General features: G+C 42.2%; 1 protein-coding gene across 3 annotated transcripts in view; it reads right to left on the minus strand.

Annotated features, from left to right (window-relative positions):
• CNIH2 (cornichon family AMPA receptor auxiliary protein 2) overlaps positions 1 to 19,161 on the minus strand; it is a 65,018-nt gene that overhangs the window by 14,816 nt on the left and 31,041 nt on the right. For 2 of the 3 annotated variants that reach the window (XR_006100714.1, XR_006100715.1), the window contains exons 3-5: positions 18,703 to 18,750; positions 16,408 to 16,520; positions 8,981 to 9,124 (exon numbers count right to left, since the gene is read on the minus strand). Coding sequence is in view for 1 of the 3 variants with exons in the window: in XM_042439681.1 (XP_042295615.1) it covers positions 3,002 to 3,029; positions 8,981 to 9,124; positions 16,408 to 16,520; positions 18,703 to 18,750 (333 nt within the window). In the remaining 2 variants the exon portion in view is untranslated. Of the gene's footprint in view, positions 1 to 1,403; positions 3,030 to 8,980; positions 9,125 to 16,407; positions 16,521 to 18,702; positions 18,751 to 19,161 lie in introns of those variants that run through there. The other variant, XM_042439681.1, reaches the window with a different exon arrangement.

Genomic DNA, 19,161 nt, shown 5'->3' on the forward strand with positions numbered 1-19,161 from the left:
GATCCCAGAATTCCATAGCATTAAGCCATGAAAGTTAAAGCGGTGTCAAACTGCATTAATTCTGAAGTGTCAATGCAGCCTAGAAGAGCAGCTATCTTTCAGGGCAGTGATGCCCAAACTTTTGTCCTCCAGGTGTTTTGGACTTCAACTCCCAGAAGCCCCAGCCAGCTTGGGTGACAGTCAGGAATCTTGGGAGCTAAATTCCAAAACATCTGGAAGACCAAAGTCTGAGAACTTTCAGGGCCTTGGACTCGCATTTTTGAAAAGTAACTTTCCAAGCTCTGGAATATTTGCGTTGGCTAGATGAGCCTTTCATTTTTTTCAGTGGACATGAAAGACAGCATTCAATTGTGGTTGCTTTTTTAAATAAGAGTTGACTAGCTTTTTGTTTCATTTTTGCTCTTTCGGGTGTCTCATTGTTCTATTTTTTAAATTCTTATTATTGTTCAAAATGGTTTTTGTTCTGTACACTGCACTTTTAGGGCCATATAGCCATCTCTAGTTTTAAAAATAAGCAAATGTATAAAGAATGGATAAAGAAATACCTGGGACCCTGGCCATTCTTGAAGTGTAGACACAGCCTAGAACTTGCATTTTTGAAAAGTAACTTTCCAAGATCTGGAATACCTGGCTTGGCTAGATTAGTCTTTCATTGTTTTCTGTGGACATGAAAGACACATTTTGTTTCACTCAGCATTCACTGCACCTTTAGGGGAATATAGCCATCTCTAGTTTTAAAAATAAGCAAATGTATAAAGAATGTATAAAGAGATCCCTGGGAGCCTGGGACCCACTCCATGCAAACAGGTGCTCTTTATCTACTGAACTGTGGTCTGTCCTAACTTGCACAGGTTTGCCCTCATATGGCATTTTAGAAAAAGGACAATGGTGTCCCTATGGGCTGAGGCAAATGAGGGCATAGTCCCAAATAAGAATTTTGTCTCCTTCCAATGAAATTTCCATTCAGTTTCCAAATTACTAACCTTGCAGTAATTTAAAACTTCCGTTGAATATTTGGGGGGGGGGGGATAGTTTAGGCATCCAAAAAAGGGGCCAGCAAAGTGACCAGGGGGATGAAAACATCTTAAATATAAAAAGTTCTAGGTATGGATGATTTTCAATGTCTCACTCTCTGCAATAATAAAAAAACTGGGGATTGAAGGTGAATTTCATTGGGAGGGCCAGAATTCTTGTTTTGAGGGGCAATGGATTTTGCTCCCTCTGGTAGCTACAACCCTGAGTTGTAGGCAGTTCAGAGGTAGGATAAGTGTATTCATGTTTAAAGATATAGTTGTGTTAGTCTGTAGGATAAGTATGTAGAGAGATCTTATAGCACCTTTGAGACTCATTGAAATAACGAAGTTGGCAGTATGAGCTTTTCAAATGCATCTGAGGAAGTAGATTTAAGTCTAGGAAAGCTCGTGCTGCACACTTCGTCCTTTCAGTTAGTCTCAAAGGTGCTACAAGACCCCTCTACATACTGTATTGACATTTGTTGGCAATGACAGGTAAATGGAGTGTTCATATATAGAAGGAGCCTACCTCTTAGAATATCAGATACCCAGAAAATCAAATGATGAAGTAATGTCTCCAATGCTTTTCAACCACCCAGAAATATAGCAATAACAGCTTCATTTATATACCGCTTTACACTGCAGTTGGCAGTCTTTAAGCGGTTTACAATATGTAAGCTAAACATTTAGCTGATTGCTGATGGAATCATGAAGTTGGGTTAATCCAGATGTTGTTGAACTACAGCTCCCACCGACTATGCTGGTTAAATTCAATAGACGTTGCAGTCCGACAACATCTGGGAGGCCATAAATTCCCGGTTGCTGGAGTAGACCAGCTTTAGGCTCTGCTTACATTCTTGTTTTGTGCTGTTTTTATGGGGGCAGAATACTTTTTGACCACAAAAAGGCAATATAATGTCAGGATTCTGACTTCCACAGAAAGGGATGTAACACAGAGGCCTCTTCCTTCTTTCCCATCTGCCAGGAGCAAGGCCTGAGGAAACTGTGTGTATATGTGTGTGTTTATGTGCGCACACATGCGCGCACGCGCCGAAAGCCAAAGGACAAAAAGATAGGCCTGGGTGTTGCCATGACAACAGAGTACCTCCACTACTTCCAATCTCAGCATCCCTTCCACATCTGACAATATCACAATTCAGAAGAAAAGAAAGGGCAGCCGAACATATTGAATACTGACTCCCCGTAGAATTATTATTTGGGGGGTTGGGTTTGGAAGGAAAGACAGGACAAAGCTTCCCCACTGCCTCACACACACACCCACGCAAAAGTCTTTTGCAACTGTGCCACTTATAAAATGGCTGCCAAATTTATTCTTTATAGTTATCATCTTCCTTATGGCTTTTTAAAAAGAGAATTTGCTCAGTTATTATCACTACACTTACAAAAAAATGGGCTAATTGTATCTCAAGGGCACTACCCCCAGACCTTACGACTGGATGGGTGGGTGAGGGAAGGGGGCTCCCCAGATTTAAAAAACCCAAAAAAACAAAGCTGTAGAAGAACAGAAGCCCCTGTTTAACAAAATGTCCACCCTAATGACTGGAGTTGATGAGAACTTCGTTTTGCTTTACACACAGATAGAGTCACCAAGTCCTGCCTCAATTCCCCAAACATGGGTTTCACATGGAATATAAACTGGGAAGTCCAGTGACAAAGAGAGATCACAGGCTTTCTATTGAAAAATACAGAATCGGTGGATGTTACTCCTGGGGCTGGAAATGTGAGTGGGGAGTATGGTAGCCCCCATCTGGTATGAGGCAGCAGAATATCAGTGTCCAAGGCAGCCAGAAAAAGACAGTCTTGCAGTGGTATTGGCTTCAGACATGGCGGCCTCAGGCCGGTTGCGAGTCCATCCCACCCACCACAGTCCTAGCACAGAAGGTTGTCATAGTCCAGGTGAGGCGTATGTCTCAAAGGAATCACTGGGAACCAGTTTAAGGATTCCTGCACGTCATCCGTAGGCTCTGTTAGAAACTCACCAGCGTATAAACCATACTGAATGGCAGGAGATGGGGAGAAAGGAGAAAGGGAGAAAGGAAGGAAGAAAGAAAGAAACCATCACAAGAGAGAAACCATGACTAAGGCAGCAAGCAAAGATGAGTGACAAGATTTTTCTCCTTCCAGCCCACAGTAAAAGAAACTCAGCCATGTCTAATAAATACTAGTGCATTATTTCTGACTGCTTTTATTGGATGGTTAATTCTGAAACTGTCAATGGCAACATTCATAGAAAGCTCAGCCAGAATTTCCCATATGTCAGAAAAGAATTTGCTTCAACTTCTGTCCAATTTTGGGACCCTGGATTTCCCCAAAAAACAAGTCAGGGTCACAAATCAATGACAGGTTAAGAGCTTATGAATACTAGTTGATTTGGGCAGCAATAAACTAGGATCCCAGGTTCATATCTGTTGCTACAGGAATGCAACACTTCCAGTGCAACTCTATGGTCAACATCTGCCAGAATCATAGAATCAAAGAATCATAGAACCATAGAAAGGGATATAGGAGTCCTAGTAGACCACAAGTTGAACACAAGTCAACAGTGTGATGCAGCAGCTAAAAAGATCAATGTAATTTTAGGCTGCATAGAAGTATAGTATCTAGATCAAAGGAAGTAATAGTGCCACTCTATTCTGCTATGGTCAGGCCTCACCTGGAATACTGTGTCCAGTTCTGGGCACCACAATTCAAAAAAGCCATTGAGAAACTGGAGCACATCCAGAGGAGGGGGACTAAAATGATGAAGGGTCTGGAAACCATGCGCTATGCGGAGAGACTTAAGGAGCTGGGTACGCTTAGCCTGGAGAAGAGATGATTAAGAGGTGAGGTGATATGATAGCCCTGTTTAAATATTTGAAGGGGTGCCATACTGATGATAGAGCAAGCTTGTTTTCTGCTGTTCCACAGACTAAAACACGGAACAATGGATGCAGGCTACAGGAAAAAAGATTCCACCTAAACATTAGGAGGAATCTCCTGACAGTAGGAACTTTTTGACAGTGGAGCACACTCCCTTGGAGACAGTGGTGGAGACTCCTTCTTTGGAGATCTTTGTTTAAAGATCTCCAAAGAAGGAGACTCCACCACTGTCATCTGGCCATCTGTCGGGGATCCTTTGATTGTGAGTTCCTGTATGGCAAAATGGGGTTGGACTGGATGAGCTTTATGGTCTCTTCCTACTCTATGATTCTATGATTCTATGTAAAACTTCACCTGCATAGTTACACAGAAGACCCAGGAAAGCTGTACCTTTCATTGGTTGCACACTGGTACCTGCATGGCACCAGAGTACAGTTCCACTCTTGGCCACTGATTAACTGGCCATCCAGCTGCAGTTACATAGTCAGAGCAAGGACTTTTGTTGGCAACACTAAAAAACCATTTAAGTTGACATAACCCAAGATGATTCCAACCTAAACTGGTAACAATGGCCAAAATGTATGAAGAACCACTCACCTGTGGCAAGAAAAAATTACTTATTTTGAATCATATTGGTTAGTCTAAACTAGATGTTGAACTAATTGTCAAATGGCGAGTCAAATCTCCCTGATTCAACATCTGTAGCTGGGAGTAACTATACGATTCAGGCTTTTATATTTAGAAACACTTGATATTTTTTGCCCTGAAGGCCATCAGGGCTAATTTAAAGACTAATTTAAAATAGGTATCTGTGGGTGAGAATAATGGAGTGTCCACTTCAGAATAGAACAGAATCTTTAGACCAGCTCAGGAGTGACCACTTTGATACATCTTTCTCTTCTTATGTTGTGTAAGAGGGAACATGATTCAGCAATATAAAATTATACATGCGGTAGAGAAAGTGAAGTGAGAACCTTTACTTCCTCCAATGTTCTGAACACTAGGATTTGGAGTCATACCCAGTGGGGATTCAGATATTATCCCCACATGCTGTACAAATGTGGGAGGGAAAACATGGGGGCAGACCCTCTCTCTACTGTCACCAACACCATGCCATGTTTGCTCTTCCTGGTTCTGGTTGGCCACTATGAGAACTGGGATCCCAACCTAGATATGGGTCCTTGAACAGATCAAGCCTGAAATCTTCCTGGAAGCCAAGTTGACAAAACAGAGGCTGTCACACTTTGGAAATATCTTGAAAATGCATGACTCATTAGAAAAGATAATAAAGCTAGGAAATGTAGAGGGCAGCAGAAAAAGAGGAAAACTGAATACTAGATAGAGTGACTCAATTACGGAGGTCATGGATCTGGAAGTTTTTCAAACACAGGTTTGCCATGAGTCAGAGTCAACTCAAGGGCAGTTAGGTTCAGGTTTTCTTATGTAGTTATTATTTGTTTACAGAGGAAAGTAATGCTTGCATAATTGTCCAGTGAGTTAAATGTAAAACATGCAGTTCCCTGAAAATGTATGCAGTGACTGGGAGAGGATGGGAATTTGAAAATCAACCCCTCCCCAAGAGAATTGCAACTGGGTATTTCCCACACAAAATCACTGTCAGTTGAAAAGGGCAGAAGTAGTAGAGCCACATTTCTATAAACTGTACACAGCACAGTGTTGTAAACATCCTTCATGAGGCAGACAGACTGGAGGGGTGTTTCCAGATTAGTCTTTCTTTGTGCAAACTCTCATCAAGGGAGTATGTGCAACTCATATCAAGAGGTGATATGATAGCCCTGTTTAAATATTTGAAGGGATGTCATATCGAGGAGGAAGCAAGCTTGTTTTCTGATGCTCCAGAGAATAGGACCTGGAACAATGGATGCAAGCTGCAGGAAAGGAGATTCCACCTCGACATTAGGAGGAACTTCCTGATAGTAAAGGCTGTTCGACAGTGGAACACATTCCCTCGGAGTGTAGTGGAGTCTCCTTCCTTGGAGGTCTTTCAGCAGAGGCTGGATGGCCATCTGCTGGGTATGCTTTGATTGAGAGTTCCTGCATGGCAGAATGGGGTTGGACTGGATGGCCCTTGAGGTTTCTTCCAACTCTACAATTTTATGATTCTTTGTTCATCATTTACCAGGAGATCCAACAGAGATTACCTTGCATTCGTAACTCTCCCATATTCTTGCATTGTTTCTTCCAATTGCTTTCTTACCAAAACAAAAAACAAAAAACCATTGCTAATGGAGGAAAAGTGTAACTAGGCAAACTAGGTAAAGAGTGTCTTCTCAATAGAAACAATAGAGGTCCTCCATCTGGATGTCACCCCAACTCATGGCAACCCTGTGGATGAGACATCACTAAGCCCCCCACCCTTCATTACTCTGCTTAGGTCTTGTAGATTCAGGTCTGTGACCTCCCTGATTGAGTCTATCCATCTACCATATGGTCTACCTCACTTTCTACTTCCCTGTACCTTTCCTAGCACTGTTGTCTTTTCTAATGAATTATGCTTTCTGACGGTGTGGCTAAAGTCTCTGGACCTTATCACACATGGAGGGGGGGTGGGGGGTTTACAGCTCAGATCCACAGTCACTCCTGTTCTAGCAATGCAAAGCGTGATGTTTTTTCACACCAGATCCAGAGTCACTTCTGTCTAGCAATGTGAATTAAGGTTAAAACGTGATGTTTTACCACACCTGGTTGCCTTTCTGTTGCCATTCTGAATTGAGGGGGAAGCGAAGTCAGTTCTATTCCAAGCAAGTCAAGTGATGCGGATCCAAGCCAAGCAGAGTGAGTGCACATTGTATTACCACACAAGAGGGTTCAACAATTCGAATCACCACCCTTGGGCATGCTCAATGGGGCTCTGGACGCTGTCCTCCTTCCCTGCCCCCTCCTTAGCTGTCATATTTCATTGGGATGAAAGAATAGTCAGGGGATGATGGGATGAGTCACTGGGGGTCGCTGGGGCCAGGATTGGGATGCAGGAGAAGGCAGGGGATGATGGGATTAGGTTTCTGGGGGTGACTGGGGCCAGGATGGGATGCAGGAGAAGTCAGGGGATGATGGAATAGGTTGCTGGGGCCAGGATTGGGGTGTAGGAGAAGGCAGGGGATGATGGGATAGGTCACTGGGGCCAGGATTGGGATGCAGGAGAAGGCAGGGGATGATGGGATGGGTCACTGGGGCCAGGATTGGGATGCAGAAGGCAGGGGATGATGGAATAGGTCGCTAGGGGTCACTGGGGCCAAGATTGGGATGCAGGAGAAGGGAGAGGATGATGGGATGGGTGGCAGGGTGGTGAGATGGGGTGAAGGAGGAGGAGGGGAATGATGGAGCAGGACACAGGGGGTCAAGGGGGGGGTGACATCGGAGTGGTTTTCCACACCAGACCAATTTGAAGTGAAATCAAAGTGAGCTTGAATGCGAATTCTGTGAATTCAATTTTTTTCTGAATTCATCAAAATGAGGAGTCACTTTGGAATCACTGCGGAAGTGCCCCAGAAGAGGCGCCCATAGAAAGGAATCGCACCTGACAACACATTCACATTATGACGTGAATGTGCATCATTGGAAGCGCAGTCATGTCAGAATTGACCTGCAAAAGCTCTAAAAGTCTCTGTGTGATAAACCTCTGAGTTTGGTCATCTTGGCTTCCAGGGAGACTTCAGCCTTGATCTGATCAAGGATCCTTTTGCTTGTCTTATTGGCCCTCCACTCTATCCTCAGCACTCTTCTCCAGCATCACATCTCAAATGAGTTGAGTTTCTACTTATCCATTTTCTTCGCTTTCCAGGTCTCACATCTGTAGATGGTGATGGGGAATATATCTTTACACAAAATGATTTTGTCCTTATTTCATAGCTGCCCTTCCCATGCCTAGCCTTCTTCTGATTTCTTGACTACAGTCTCCATTTTGTTCAGCATTAAGCCTGCCTTTGCACTTTCTTCTTTGACCTTCTTTCATAATTGCTCCACGTCTGTGATGTTTTCTTCTAGTAGTATGATGTCATCCACATATCTTTTATTGATGCTCCTTCCTCCTATCTTTACTCCTCTTTCTGAGTCTAAGCCTGCTCTTATGATATTTTCTGCATACAAGTTGAACAAACAGGGTGATAAAATGCAGCTTTGCCTGACCCCTTTGCCAGTTGGGAACCATTCTTTTTTCCATGTTCTATTCTAACCGTAGCCTCTTGTCGTAAGCATAGCTTTCTCATCAGTGCTATCAGATGTAGTGGCACTCCCATGTCCTTAAGAGCCATCCATAGTTGTTGTTGTAGGGTTTTTGTTGTTGTTGTTTTTTGTGTGTGTGATCTATGCTGTCACATCTGGAAGAATCCCATCAATGTTTCCAGAGGCAACTGCTACCTAACAGGTTGCATTCTCCAAAATTCCTTGCTAGGAAATGCTTGTCAAATCCTTTTTCTACCTTAACCTGGCAGGAAAAGATGTTCTCATTAGATAGGCTTCTGGCCCATAAACTGATACTGTTTAAGTATCAACAGTTGAAGATCTTTTTAAGTGATTGGCTTTTTAAAACCAATGGTACCTTACCTAGATTTTAGCTTCTATTTTATTATATTTTACTTACTCTATTTAATTATCATGTTTATTTTCCATTTGTGTCATTTGAGTCAAGCTCATTTTGCCATCTGGAGCAACGGACAAGATGTCTCCTGTTCTCCCATTTCACACAGAGAAAGCTGACTTACTTCAATACTAGTGATGCTGTAGCATCGTCTATCATACCTGGTTGGTAGCAGGTCAGTCTAGAAGACCATAACAGGCCCAGAGCCTAGAAAAAAATACCTTTTTTGGACTTTACGTCCAAAGTCCCATAGGAAACATGATCAGTTGCCATGTTGGCTAAAGGAGTGTGGGAGAGGCAGTCCAAAAAAGAAGTATACTCACACAGGTCTGTTTTCTAACAGAAGGAAATGGGGATACTGTTCCCCAGCATCCTCAGCCTGAGGCAGCTGGTGCAATGAGGCCTGGCCTTTTGCTATTTATTGCTGGACTACTTTGTGTTACAAAGGTGGGCTACAAATTTAAATAACATTAATTATACCAAAGCTCACCTGTACAGGTAATAGAAGAATGACAACAGATAAAAGGCCAGTTTGCACCAGGACTCCTTCTGACAGTAGTTTAAGATGTCAGCATTCATGATGGAGACAGCATCATACATGACCTCTGAACCATCTGCTGGGCGATGGAAATACCTGAAAGGAGGGGAAGAAAGAACAGCTGGGTCGCATCTTCCAAAAAGAGATGTTTCAGGCCTCTTCCTTGAATTTTAACTTAATTAACTGAAAACCTTATGATAGACAAAAAGGTGTGTCTGATCAATTGAGCAAGACTTTTTAAAAATTATTTTTAAAAATAATTTAAAATGATTTTAAACACAATTTAAACCCCACCGCCACCCAACCCCCAAAATCCACAGGTTATAGGCATCGAAATACATTCTTCCTCTTCTCTCTTACATGGTAATGAATGCCTGTCCTATGAAATTACAACATTTTGCATGCAGCTTTTAATACAGCCTCCCCAACCTGGCCCTCTCATTTGTTGACTGGAGGGATGGGAGACTCCTCCAACATAGGAGGAAAGTGTCAGGTTAGCAAAGGTTAATTCGACGAAGAAAACAGAGAATGACTGGCATCCCATTCATTAGTGATGCAATTCATAAGCTGGACTTATGGTCTCATTGGGATTCACATTTATTGTTAATGACTGAACGGGGATGCAAAGATCTACCTGGCACTGTCTCAACCACAGGGCTTCTGGGGCATTGCAGAAGGGGTACTGGGAAATTACATCCAGTGTTCTCCCAATTACAGGGAGTTTGGAGACAAGCAGTTGTGGCAGGACCCCAAAGGGTTTCTTCAGCTGCCTGTTCTTTGATGTGTCCTGTAACCAAGAGAGTGCTGCAGATATCATTCCCCAGTGTCCTGATCTGCCTCAGAAACCCTTCAATTGGGATGCTGCTAGCTGAAAAGATAGGGTTTGTTTGGAGGGTGGGGGTCGCTCTGTCAGATTTAAGTATGACAGCCTGGAGAAGAGACGATTAAGAGGTGATAAGATAGTCCTGTTTAAATATTTGAGGGGATGTCATATTGAGGAGGGAGCAAGCTTGTTTTCTGCTGCTACAGAGAACAGCACCCGGAACAATGGATGCAGCTCCAGGAAAAGAGATTCCACCTCAACATTAGGAGGAACTTCCTGACAGTAAGGGCTGTTCAACAGTGGAAGACACTCCTCCCTCGGAGAGTGGTGGAGTCTCCTTCTTTGGAAGCCTTTAAACAGAAGCTGGATGGCCATTTGTCAGGGGTGTTTTGACAGAGAGTTCCTGCATGGCAGATTGGGACTGGACTGGATGGCCCTTGTGGTATCTTTCAACTCTATGATTCTGTGATTCTGTGATGCAGTTCTGTCTCCATATATTGTGGCCACTGCTCTCTTCTTTCAAGAATCTTGCTTTATGTATATTTCAGTTTATGTAGGTTTAAGCACCAAAAATCCATAATTAACTGATTGAGATTTTCTTAACTGGGTGACAGGGTTTTTCTTCTTTCTTTGTTTGTTTTTTTCTTCTTCTTCTTTCATCCCTGTATGTCTTGAATGCAAAGATATATAAGGTGTTGGGTTGGGAGGGGAAGAGACAGCATTTGATTCATTGGTCAGTTAGAAGCCAACTGCTTTCAGTTTCCAGAATATTGATCAATGAAAGCAAAGGCACTGGTATACAGCATTGCCAATTTCGAGGGAATTCGGAATCCGGGGAATTTAATTTATTTCTTTCAGGGGATTCTGACTGAATAATAATAATAAATATTGGGGAATTCCGGGGATATTGGATTTTGGTAAAACATTCTGGGGAATATCTTTGAGGCTTGTTGGCAACACTGCTGGTATAACTGACTGGCAGACACAGGCAGTGTTTTTTAATTATTAAAAGAATAATAGATTATTAAATATATATTGACTTAGTTGAATTCAAGATCTCACCTTCTAGCATTAATATTAAAAGAGCTCTCCCATGCAACTCATCCTCCAAACGTAACATTTCTGGGCAGGTGGATGGGGATTAAAAATGTGGCAGGCTAAACTGGGGCTGAAGCCAAAATTCAATGCCAAGTCTCAGGACCACAGCTCAGTGGCAGGCTACATATTTTACATATGTTCAATCCTTGGCATCTCCAGGAGCGTCGCAGAAAAGATGTCTCCTCTGAAAATCTGGACATCAGCTGCCAGTTAAAAGGATTCAGGAGACAAGTCTCAGTCCCTGTCCGAGATTCAGGAAAACCACTGCCAGTTTATCAATAGATTTGGTACTGAAACAGATGGTCAGTGAGGGAGAGAGAGACTAAGGCAGCTGGAAAAGCATTGTAGCTCAACTGCTTTGCATGCATAAGGGCATTATCCCCCAGTCTCTTCAGGCCATGTTGGCTGGGTGGTGATGGTGGTGGTGGTGAGTCTAGGAGCTATAGTCCAGAGAAGTCATGTTTCTCGCTCTGGGAGACCAAGCAACAGATAGATGCAGAGATCTTAAACAGCCCACCACCTTTGGCAGCTTTCAATGGAAGAGGATGGCAGTAGGGCTTTGCTTTTTTCCTTAGTCCACTGTTCCTTCTCAAAGATGCAGCACTAGGTCAAAGACAAGACCCCACCATTTTAGGGTTTGGGCATACCCTGGTAATGGACACTCATTTCTGGATGGTCACTAAGGCCCCTTCAGATTTGTTGAGCCCTGGCAAAGTTTTAATTTTAATATAAATATAAAAAGGACAATGTCTCTCCTTCCCCTCCTCTTCCAACCCTTGTATAATTTCCTGCTAGCGCTAATTTCCAGGACAGATACGTCAAACCTACAGAGATGTCCAGGAATAGAAAATAATCTATCTATTCTTTCAGGCTGGTCACAGTGCAAGGAATACAATGTCCCCCTTAAGCTATTTATCTCGGGAGTTTTAAAAAAACAAGCCATGCTAACATAATTTTAAAACTAAAACAGAGTCAGGTGGGGTTTGGGATTTGTTTGTTTGTTTCTTTATTTGTTTGGTGGTGGTTTGGTTTTGTATTTTATCCAAGGTTCAGCTCACAACATTCTGAAGTCCTGCAGTCAAAGGGTTACATATCTTTTTAAATCAATATCTCACTTTTCCTTTTTGAAGACGTTATATTTTAAAGATACACAGTACGTTACAGTTCGTATAACAGCTATCTTGCATTAAGAAACAGATTAAATTGGCTAATGAAAGTGATACCTACAATGTAACAAAACTGAACAATCATATCAACTAGTCTCTTAATTATTCTAATACTCAGTGAAGAGCTTCTAGGGATGTGTATGAGAGTTACCATATCTTTGCTGGCCTACTTTAAATCCAATAAAGCTAGTTAATTTTGCCATTCTGGCATATTAATGCAGGCTCACTTTCCCTTCTGCAGAAGCTGTATGAAGTGATGGCTTCTTCCACAGCATTGCACAGTCCTACAATGGTTATCGTATGGCAGATTTTATCAGCTTTTTAGCAGAACAGAATATATTCCTATGCCATCTGTAACTAATTTAAATAGATGTGCCTACATATACTACTCGATGTAAAAATATTTCCGGAAAAAAGCTGTACAGTACTTTTTGGAGCTCAGCACCAAATGCGATTTTACCAGTATACTACAGAAAGGAACTATTACATATGATCTGGTCACTATTAATGTAACGTACGGTTGTGTTTGCCCCTCCACAAAGAAAAAATAGCTGTATTACACTGGTATAAAATAAATAATTTGAATCATGAAATAATGGCAATAATAGGACAAAAATTAGCTCCTAAAAGTGTTGTGCATGTGCTCAGAAACGCTTTCCCCCAAAATCTGTATTTATCACCTGAGTCAGTATTTTGTACCTGGCTCCTGTTGGGTTTCCAGAGGAAAGGAAAGCAGATGTGATTTCTGACTGTTTGCTATATACTACAAAGCATCCAGAGCTCTTCTACTATCTTCCACTGAGTGTTTGAAGATTTGTTGCAGTTAGAGTTGCCAGTTCCTCACATTTTCCCAACAGGAAGCTTCAGATCAGATTCATCAGTCTAGCCCAATAGTCAAACATTAGGCCTGCTTTCTTTTCTACTGGAAACCCAACAGGAGCCTGGAGAGGATCCTTTTTGGACTACATTTTCCCAACAGGAAGCTCCAAATCAGATTCATTAGTCTAGCCCAATAGGGTCCTGTGACAAATGGGAGTCCCCCCATTTATTAGAACCTTCTTCCTAGATAACTAAGGGTTAAAATGTGGGAAGAGCTACTGTTGCTTTTTTCTTTCCTCCCTATTCCTCTCTCCTGGAACTTCCACGTCAACCCTGAATTCTGTCCTGCGACAGTTTTTGCCCTATAAATATACCTGCTTGGGCACTTCCAATTTGGTCTCACTTGAGGTAAGACTCTCTGTCTGTATCTTGCATGACTCCTCAGTATCGCTGGCCATGCCATGATCCTCAACAGCTTCCTGACCTATTTCCATCTCACATTATTCCTCCTCCTCAACAAGATCTGGAACTGGTACAGTATTGCCCTCTGCAACTCCCTTAAGTCACTGTCGGCTTCTGTGGCATGGCACCACAATTCAAAAAAGATATTGAGAAGCTGGAGCATGTCCAAAGGAGGGCGACCAAAATGGTGAAGGGCCTGGAAACCATGCCCTATGAGGAGAGACTTAGGAAGCTGAGGAATGTTTAGCCTGGATAAGAGAAGGTTAAGAGGTGATATGATAGCCCTGTTTAAAGGGATGCCATATTGAGGAGGGAGCAAGCTTGCTTTCTGCTGCTCCAGAGAACAGGACCCGGAGCAATGGATTCCAAGTACAGGGTAAGAGATTCCACCTCAACATTAGGAGGAATTTTCTGACAGTAAGGGCTGTTCGACAGTGGAACAAACTCCCTCGGAGTGTAATGCAGTCACCTTCTTTGGAGGTCTTCAAACAGAGGCTGGATGGCCATCTGTCAGGGATGCTTTGATTGAGAGTTCCTACATGGCAGGGGTTTGAACTGGGTGGCCCTTGTGGTCTCTTCCAACTTTTGGATTCTATGATTCTATGAACCCCCTTCCCAATTGAGAACCATTTTGTTCTCTTGTTCTAAGTAAAGATTCCTCAACAGGACTATCAGATGTATTGGCACTGTCATGTTTTTAAGAGCTTTTTGTGATCTATGCAGTGAAAGGCTTAGCTATAGTAGTAACTAATATATATTATATCAACAATTTAACCGTAATAACTTTGGTTTCATGAACTCACATTTTGTACTACTGATGAGTTTCATTTCAAGCAAGAAAAAAATCTGATTTAGTACAACTAACTGAACTTTCTGTATCACTAAAGCAAGGGTGGGCAAGTGCAGCCTGTGGGCCATATGTGAACCTCAGGGCCATTTTTGTAATCCTCAAGCTCCCCAGGGAATTGGGAGAAAATGCTTCAAAATGCCCCCAAAAGTTAAACATGATGAGATGCTCCTTGTCCCCTAGATGGTATCTGGGGCAAAAAAGTTAATGTTGTGAGAATTACAAAGTGGGTGGTGGGTGGAGTGGATCTCCCAAGAGGCTACCCTTCCACATTTGCCCACTCTTGCACTAAAGGATGGATGTGTGTCTGTGGACACATTTAAGCTTAAGTATATTTTCCCTGACTGCTTGTACTTGTGTGAATGATTGAGAAACAAGAGATTCTGCAAAACAGAAACAAGCTTAATGGTACATTTGTTAACTCTGTTATTCTGACATTACTGTAATGCTGGTCCCCTTGGAAAAATAACTGTCCTAGAATATCCTAAATTTAGCTCCTCTAACATAATTGATTGCAGTACAACAGCCCAGATGGATATGTGTATGTGTGTGTGTGTGTGTGTGTGTGTGTGTATCTGGTGTGGAAAAATTTCTATGGACAGGTATACCCACATCTCTGGTAAAAGGTAAAAGATAGGGAGTGGTAAAAGTTAAAAAAGTGGATCTTTGAAGGGACCTGGAAGAAGGGGTAGAGTCATGCACATGCTGGTAATATGTGGGCTAGACAATGCAAGTGTTAGGTGGATACTTTAAAAAGGCTGTCAAGACCGATCTCTTCCAACAGACTTTCCCTGAATAGCTCACTTGGTCATTTGTTGATATGGATATGACGTCTGTTGCCGACCAATTGATTATTTTAATGGCTAGATGTTATTTTATTATTGTTATATAAGAATTTGTTTGGGGAGAGGGATAATGGGTTTTACTTTGTATTGTTATATTTTATCGCTGTTGTAAGCCGCCTCAATCCTGATGGAGAGCCAGGATAAAAATAAAATATTAGGAGTAGTAATTGGTTGACTGGCCGAACCCAAAGGGTGCTCAACAATGGCTCCTCTTCTTCATCCTGGAGAAAAGTGACCAGTGGGGTCTCACAGGGGTCTGTCCTGGGCCCAGAGCTATTCAACATCTTTATCAACGACTTGGATGAAAGAATGGAGGGCATGGGTATCAAATCTGCAGATAACACAAAATTAGTAGGAGTAGCTAATACCCCAGAGGTCAGGATCAAAATTCAAAATGGCCTGAATAGACTAGAAAGCTGAGCCAAAGCTAACAAAATGAAATTCAACACGGAGAAATGTAAGGTACTGCACTTAGGGCAGAAAAATGAAATGCGCAGATGTAGGATGGAGGACACCTGGCTGAATGAAATTACATGTGAAAGGGATCTAGAAGTCCAAGTAGACCACGAGTTGAACATGAGTCAACAGTGTGATGCAGCAGCTAAAAAGGCCAATGCAATTTTAGGCTGCATGAATAGAAGCGTAATGTCTAGACAAGGGAAGTAACAGTGCCACTTTATCCTGCTTTTGTCAGGCCTCACCTGGAAGAGCACCACAATTCAAAAAGAATGTGGACAAGTTGGAATGTGTCCAAAGGAAGGTGACCAAAATGGTGACGGGCCGATGGAGGAGACTTAGGGAGCTGGGTATGTTCAGCTTGGAGAAGAGACAGTTAAGAGGTGATATGATAGCCTTGTTTAAGTATTTGAAAGAATGTCATATTGAGGATGGCACATGTTATTACTAGTTATTTGTTAATTTTTATCTTTAATAATTGGAGTTTTAAATATTTGAAAGATATTGGAGAAACTTCCTTTTTGAAAGAGAAAAGCAGGTCAAATGTTTTTTAAAATAACAGATAAAACCATACAAACTTTGCCAAAAAACCAAGGAAAAATCCCAAAGTCAGCTTCTAAAGACCTACCGTTTGCGTCTTTATTTGAAACTGAAAAATCTTAATTTTGCAGCTAAGTCCTTACCTTGTAGAAGACATTTTAACAGTGAGATTTTTGAAAAAAGTTATTTCAGATTTAGCTTCTTGCACAACTGAAATATGGGTCTTGTTTTGCAAATCAGATCTAGTGTAAAATTCACATCACCCTGAAGTGCAAGACCAAAATATCAGGTGACAGAGTGGTGAGGTTTGAATTTGTTCTCACCTCCACAAGTGGTAGAAAAGCAGTGGGATGTTAAGTCCCAGGGTCACCCATTCAGCCGCACAGAGAAACATTAGACAGAAAAGCCCATGGATGGAGTACTCAGGAACCACAAGCTGCAAGAGAAATGCTCACATAAAAATCAAATCAATCCAGGCTTTTTGATGTTCTCCATACAGTGTCCTTCACATAGATGGTAACAAGAACGCCACCACTTTTGACAACATTATAAAACAAGATCACTACAAACGTATAGCTCAATAACTACTAAAATCACAAATTATTTAATCAGTGCAATCCTCAATATATAAGACCTGCTCAGGCGTTGTCAAAACACACAAGGAAGGAAGCTAGCTCTGCTTGCGTCCTACTCATTTCCATCACCCTTGACACATAACAAGGATATTCAAAGGCACAGCTGTGTTAGTCTGTATCAGCATAAAAATACAAAGAAATCCTGCAGCGCCTTTGAGACTTGAGAGAAAGACATTAGTAGTATAAAACTTTGTAGGCTGAGATCCAAAACACACTGCAAAAATAATCCAGTTTGAGACTGCTTTAACTGCCCTGGTTCAATGCTAGGGAATTCTGGGAACTGTCATTTTGTGAGACATTGAGCATTCTCTGTCAGAGAGCACTGGTGCCACAATAAACTACAATTCCCAGGATTCGTTAGCACTGAACCAGGGCAGTTAAAGTGGTCTCAAACTGGATTATTTCTGAAATGTGGATTAGACCTGAGTCTGCTTCATTAGATGAAAGAGGGTGAGAGCCTGGAGAGAATTATTCCACTGTCTGTGAAAACTCTCGGTATGATTCACAATTGCAGTTTCCTAGTTATCTAGCAAACTCCCCTTCCTCCTGAGAGTTACTTAAACCACATTGGATGATGTCCAAATAGGCTACAGCAACGTCTGTCAACTAAGATAAGTTAGACAATTTTCTCGAGAATAAAGTAACAATGGCTACTAGTCATATCAGACATCAGACCGCCTGGATATCCGTTACTGAAATAAGTCATTGTACAGTGCACCTGCATTATACGTGGGCGCGCTATACGCGGGGCGCAAAGCGCTCGAGCATAGGTGGAATTCGTCTTACGCTGGGGGTCTGTACTCATGTCTTGCTAGTGGGCTTCCCAGAAGCAGCTAGGTTTGTGAACACAATGCTGCACTAGTGAGGCTTTTGGTCCAGGCCAGCAGGTCTTTCCTGAATAGCATTCAGGGCAGGCTTTTCACCAGGTCATCATTCCACCTCATCACAAAATTTTACACAATGTCATAACTCACCTGCTGGAATCAGACAATTCTGACAATGAGGAGGAAGCAGACTACCAGGAATCTGCAGGTCCTGATCACAATGCTCTATATGTAGAACTGAAGATTACTCCCCAGCAGGAGGCTGCAGAACGCTAAAGGACAACTGCCATCATTCATCCAGTGAAGACGAAATAAAGAAAGATGGCATTGCTCCCAGAGGTTATTAAGTAGGAGATGCTGAACTAATTAGGCACCTGGGGTCCTGAAACAGCTGCCTACAAATCCTCCCAGTCACTCTCTGGCCCCCTGTTGCTTTCAACAGTCCTTTCTTGGTAACTAACAGTACTGTACTTTCTAGTGTATGTGTTTTTGATAGGATTCACAACCCTGTTTCACTTCTTGGTGGCTTTGTTTATCTGGACTGGTGACCACCCTCTTGCTTCATCCTGTTAGATACTGACCTGGTCTGAATTAACTGCTCAACAGCTCTTGTATTCTATGCACCAGATTCCTGGGACACTTGCAAACTGGAGCACAGGACACACTGGCTCAGATAACATCATGTTCAACTGGTAAGCTTGCTGTGTTTTACTCCTCTGTTTCTTCATCTATTTACTTACTGGTTGAATGAAGGAAAAATGGGTAATGCTAGGAGCTGTCCATTTGGAAGGCACGCTGAGATAGTGGATGCTAACACTTGAATGGGGTGGATGGATAACTATATGAAACTAGTGAAGTTTCACTGGTTTCTTTAGCTGTCTCCCTCAATTGATGAAGAATACAGATGAGTTGCAGAGCTCTTTAATCTAGTAGGTGATTGGCAGCTATAGATTTTCCTTGAGTTTTAAATTAAGGTTGACTTAGTTCTTAATGGTAAAGGTACATTAACTAGACACCCACCTAATTCATCTCACCATAGGGCTACAGGACAAATATTCTTGACAAAGCTTCCAGGGATGCAAAAGTGGTTCAACAAGGAGTATTAAAAGAGCTTATATGATCAAAAAAGAAAAGTAAAAGGGGAGACACAAATACTCACCTTTCTCAAGAGACAGCAGATACGTTCAATGTTTTTCAACCTCTCTCTCTGTACAGAAATATAAGAAAGAGGAAAGGGGGTCAGACTGAAAGGGTGGGAAAGGGATAAGATGGAGGAGGAAGGAGACAAGGACTGGGTGTGCGTGAATGTAACCCAGGGGTAGGCAACCTGCGGCCCGCGGGCCGGATGCGGCCCGGCGAGGCCTTGGGACTGGCCCCAGCCCGGTCCTGCCGCCGATTGCCGCCGGGGCCTTTGGCCTCTCACACAAGGGGCATGGTGGGAAAATTGTCTATAGAAGCCTCAGAAACATGCATTTATCTTAACATTTTTTAAAAAATCAGCAAATTTTTTTGCGCGTCCTCCATTTTTATATAAAAAGTGTCCTCCATTTGAAAATTGTGTCCTCCATTTGTCTCGGTTTATTTATTTATTTGATTTTTTAAAAATTATTTAATTATT

Source organism: Sceloporus undulatus, chromosome 9 (assembly GCF_019175285.1).
Source record: "Sceloporus undulatus isolate JIND9_A2432 ecotype Alabama chromosome 9, SceUnd_v1.1, whole genome shotgun sequence".
Classification (NCBI taxonomy): Eukaryota; Metazoa; Chordata; class Lepidosauria; order Squamata; family Phrynosomatidae; genus Sceloporus; species Sceloporus undulatus.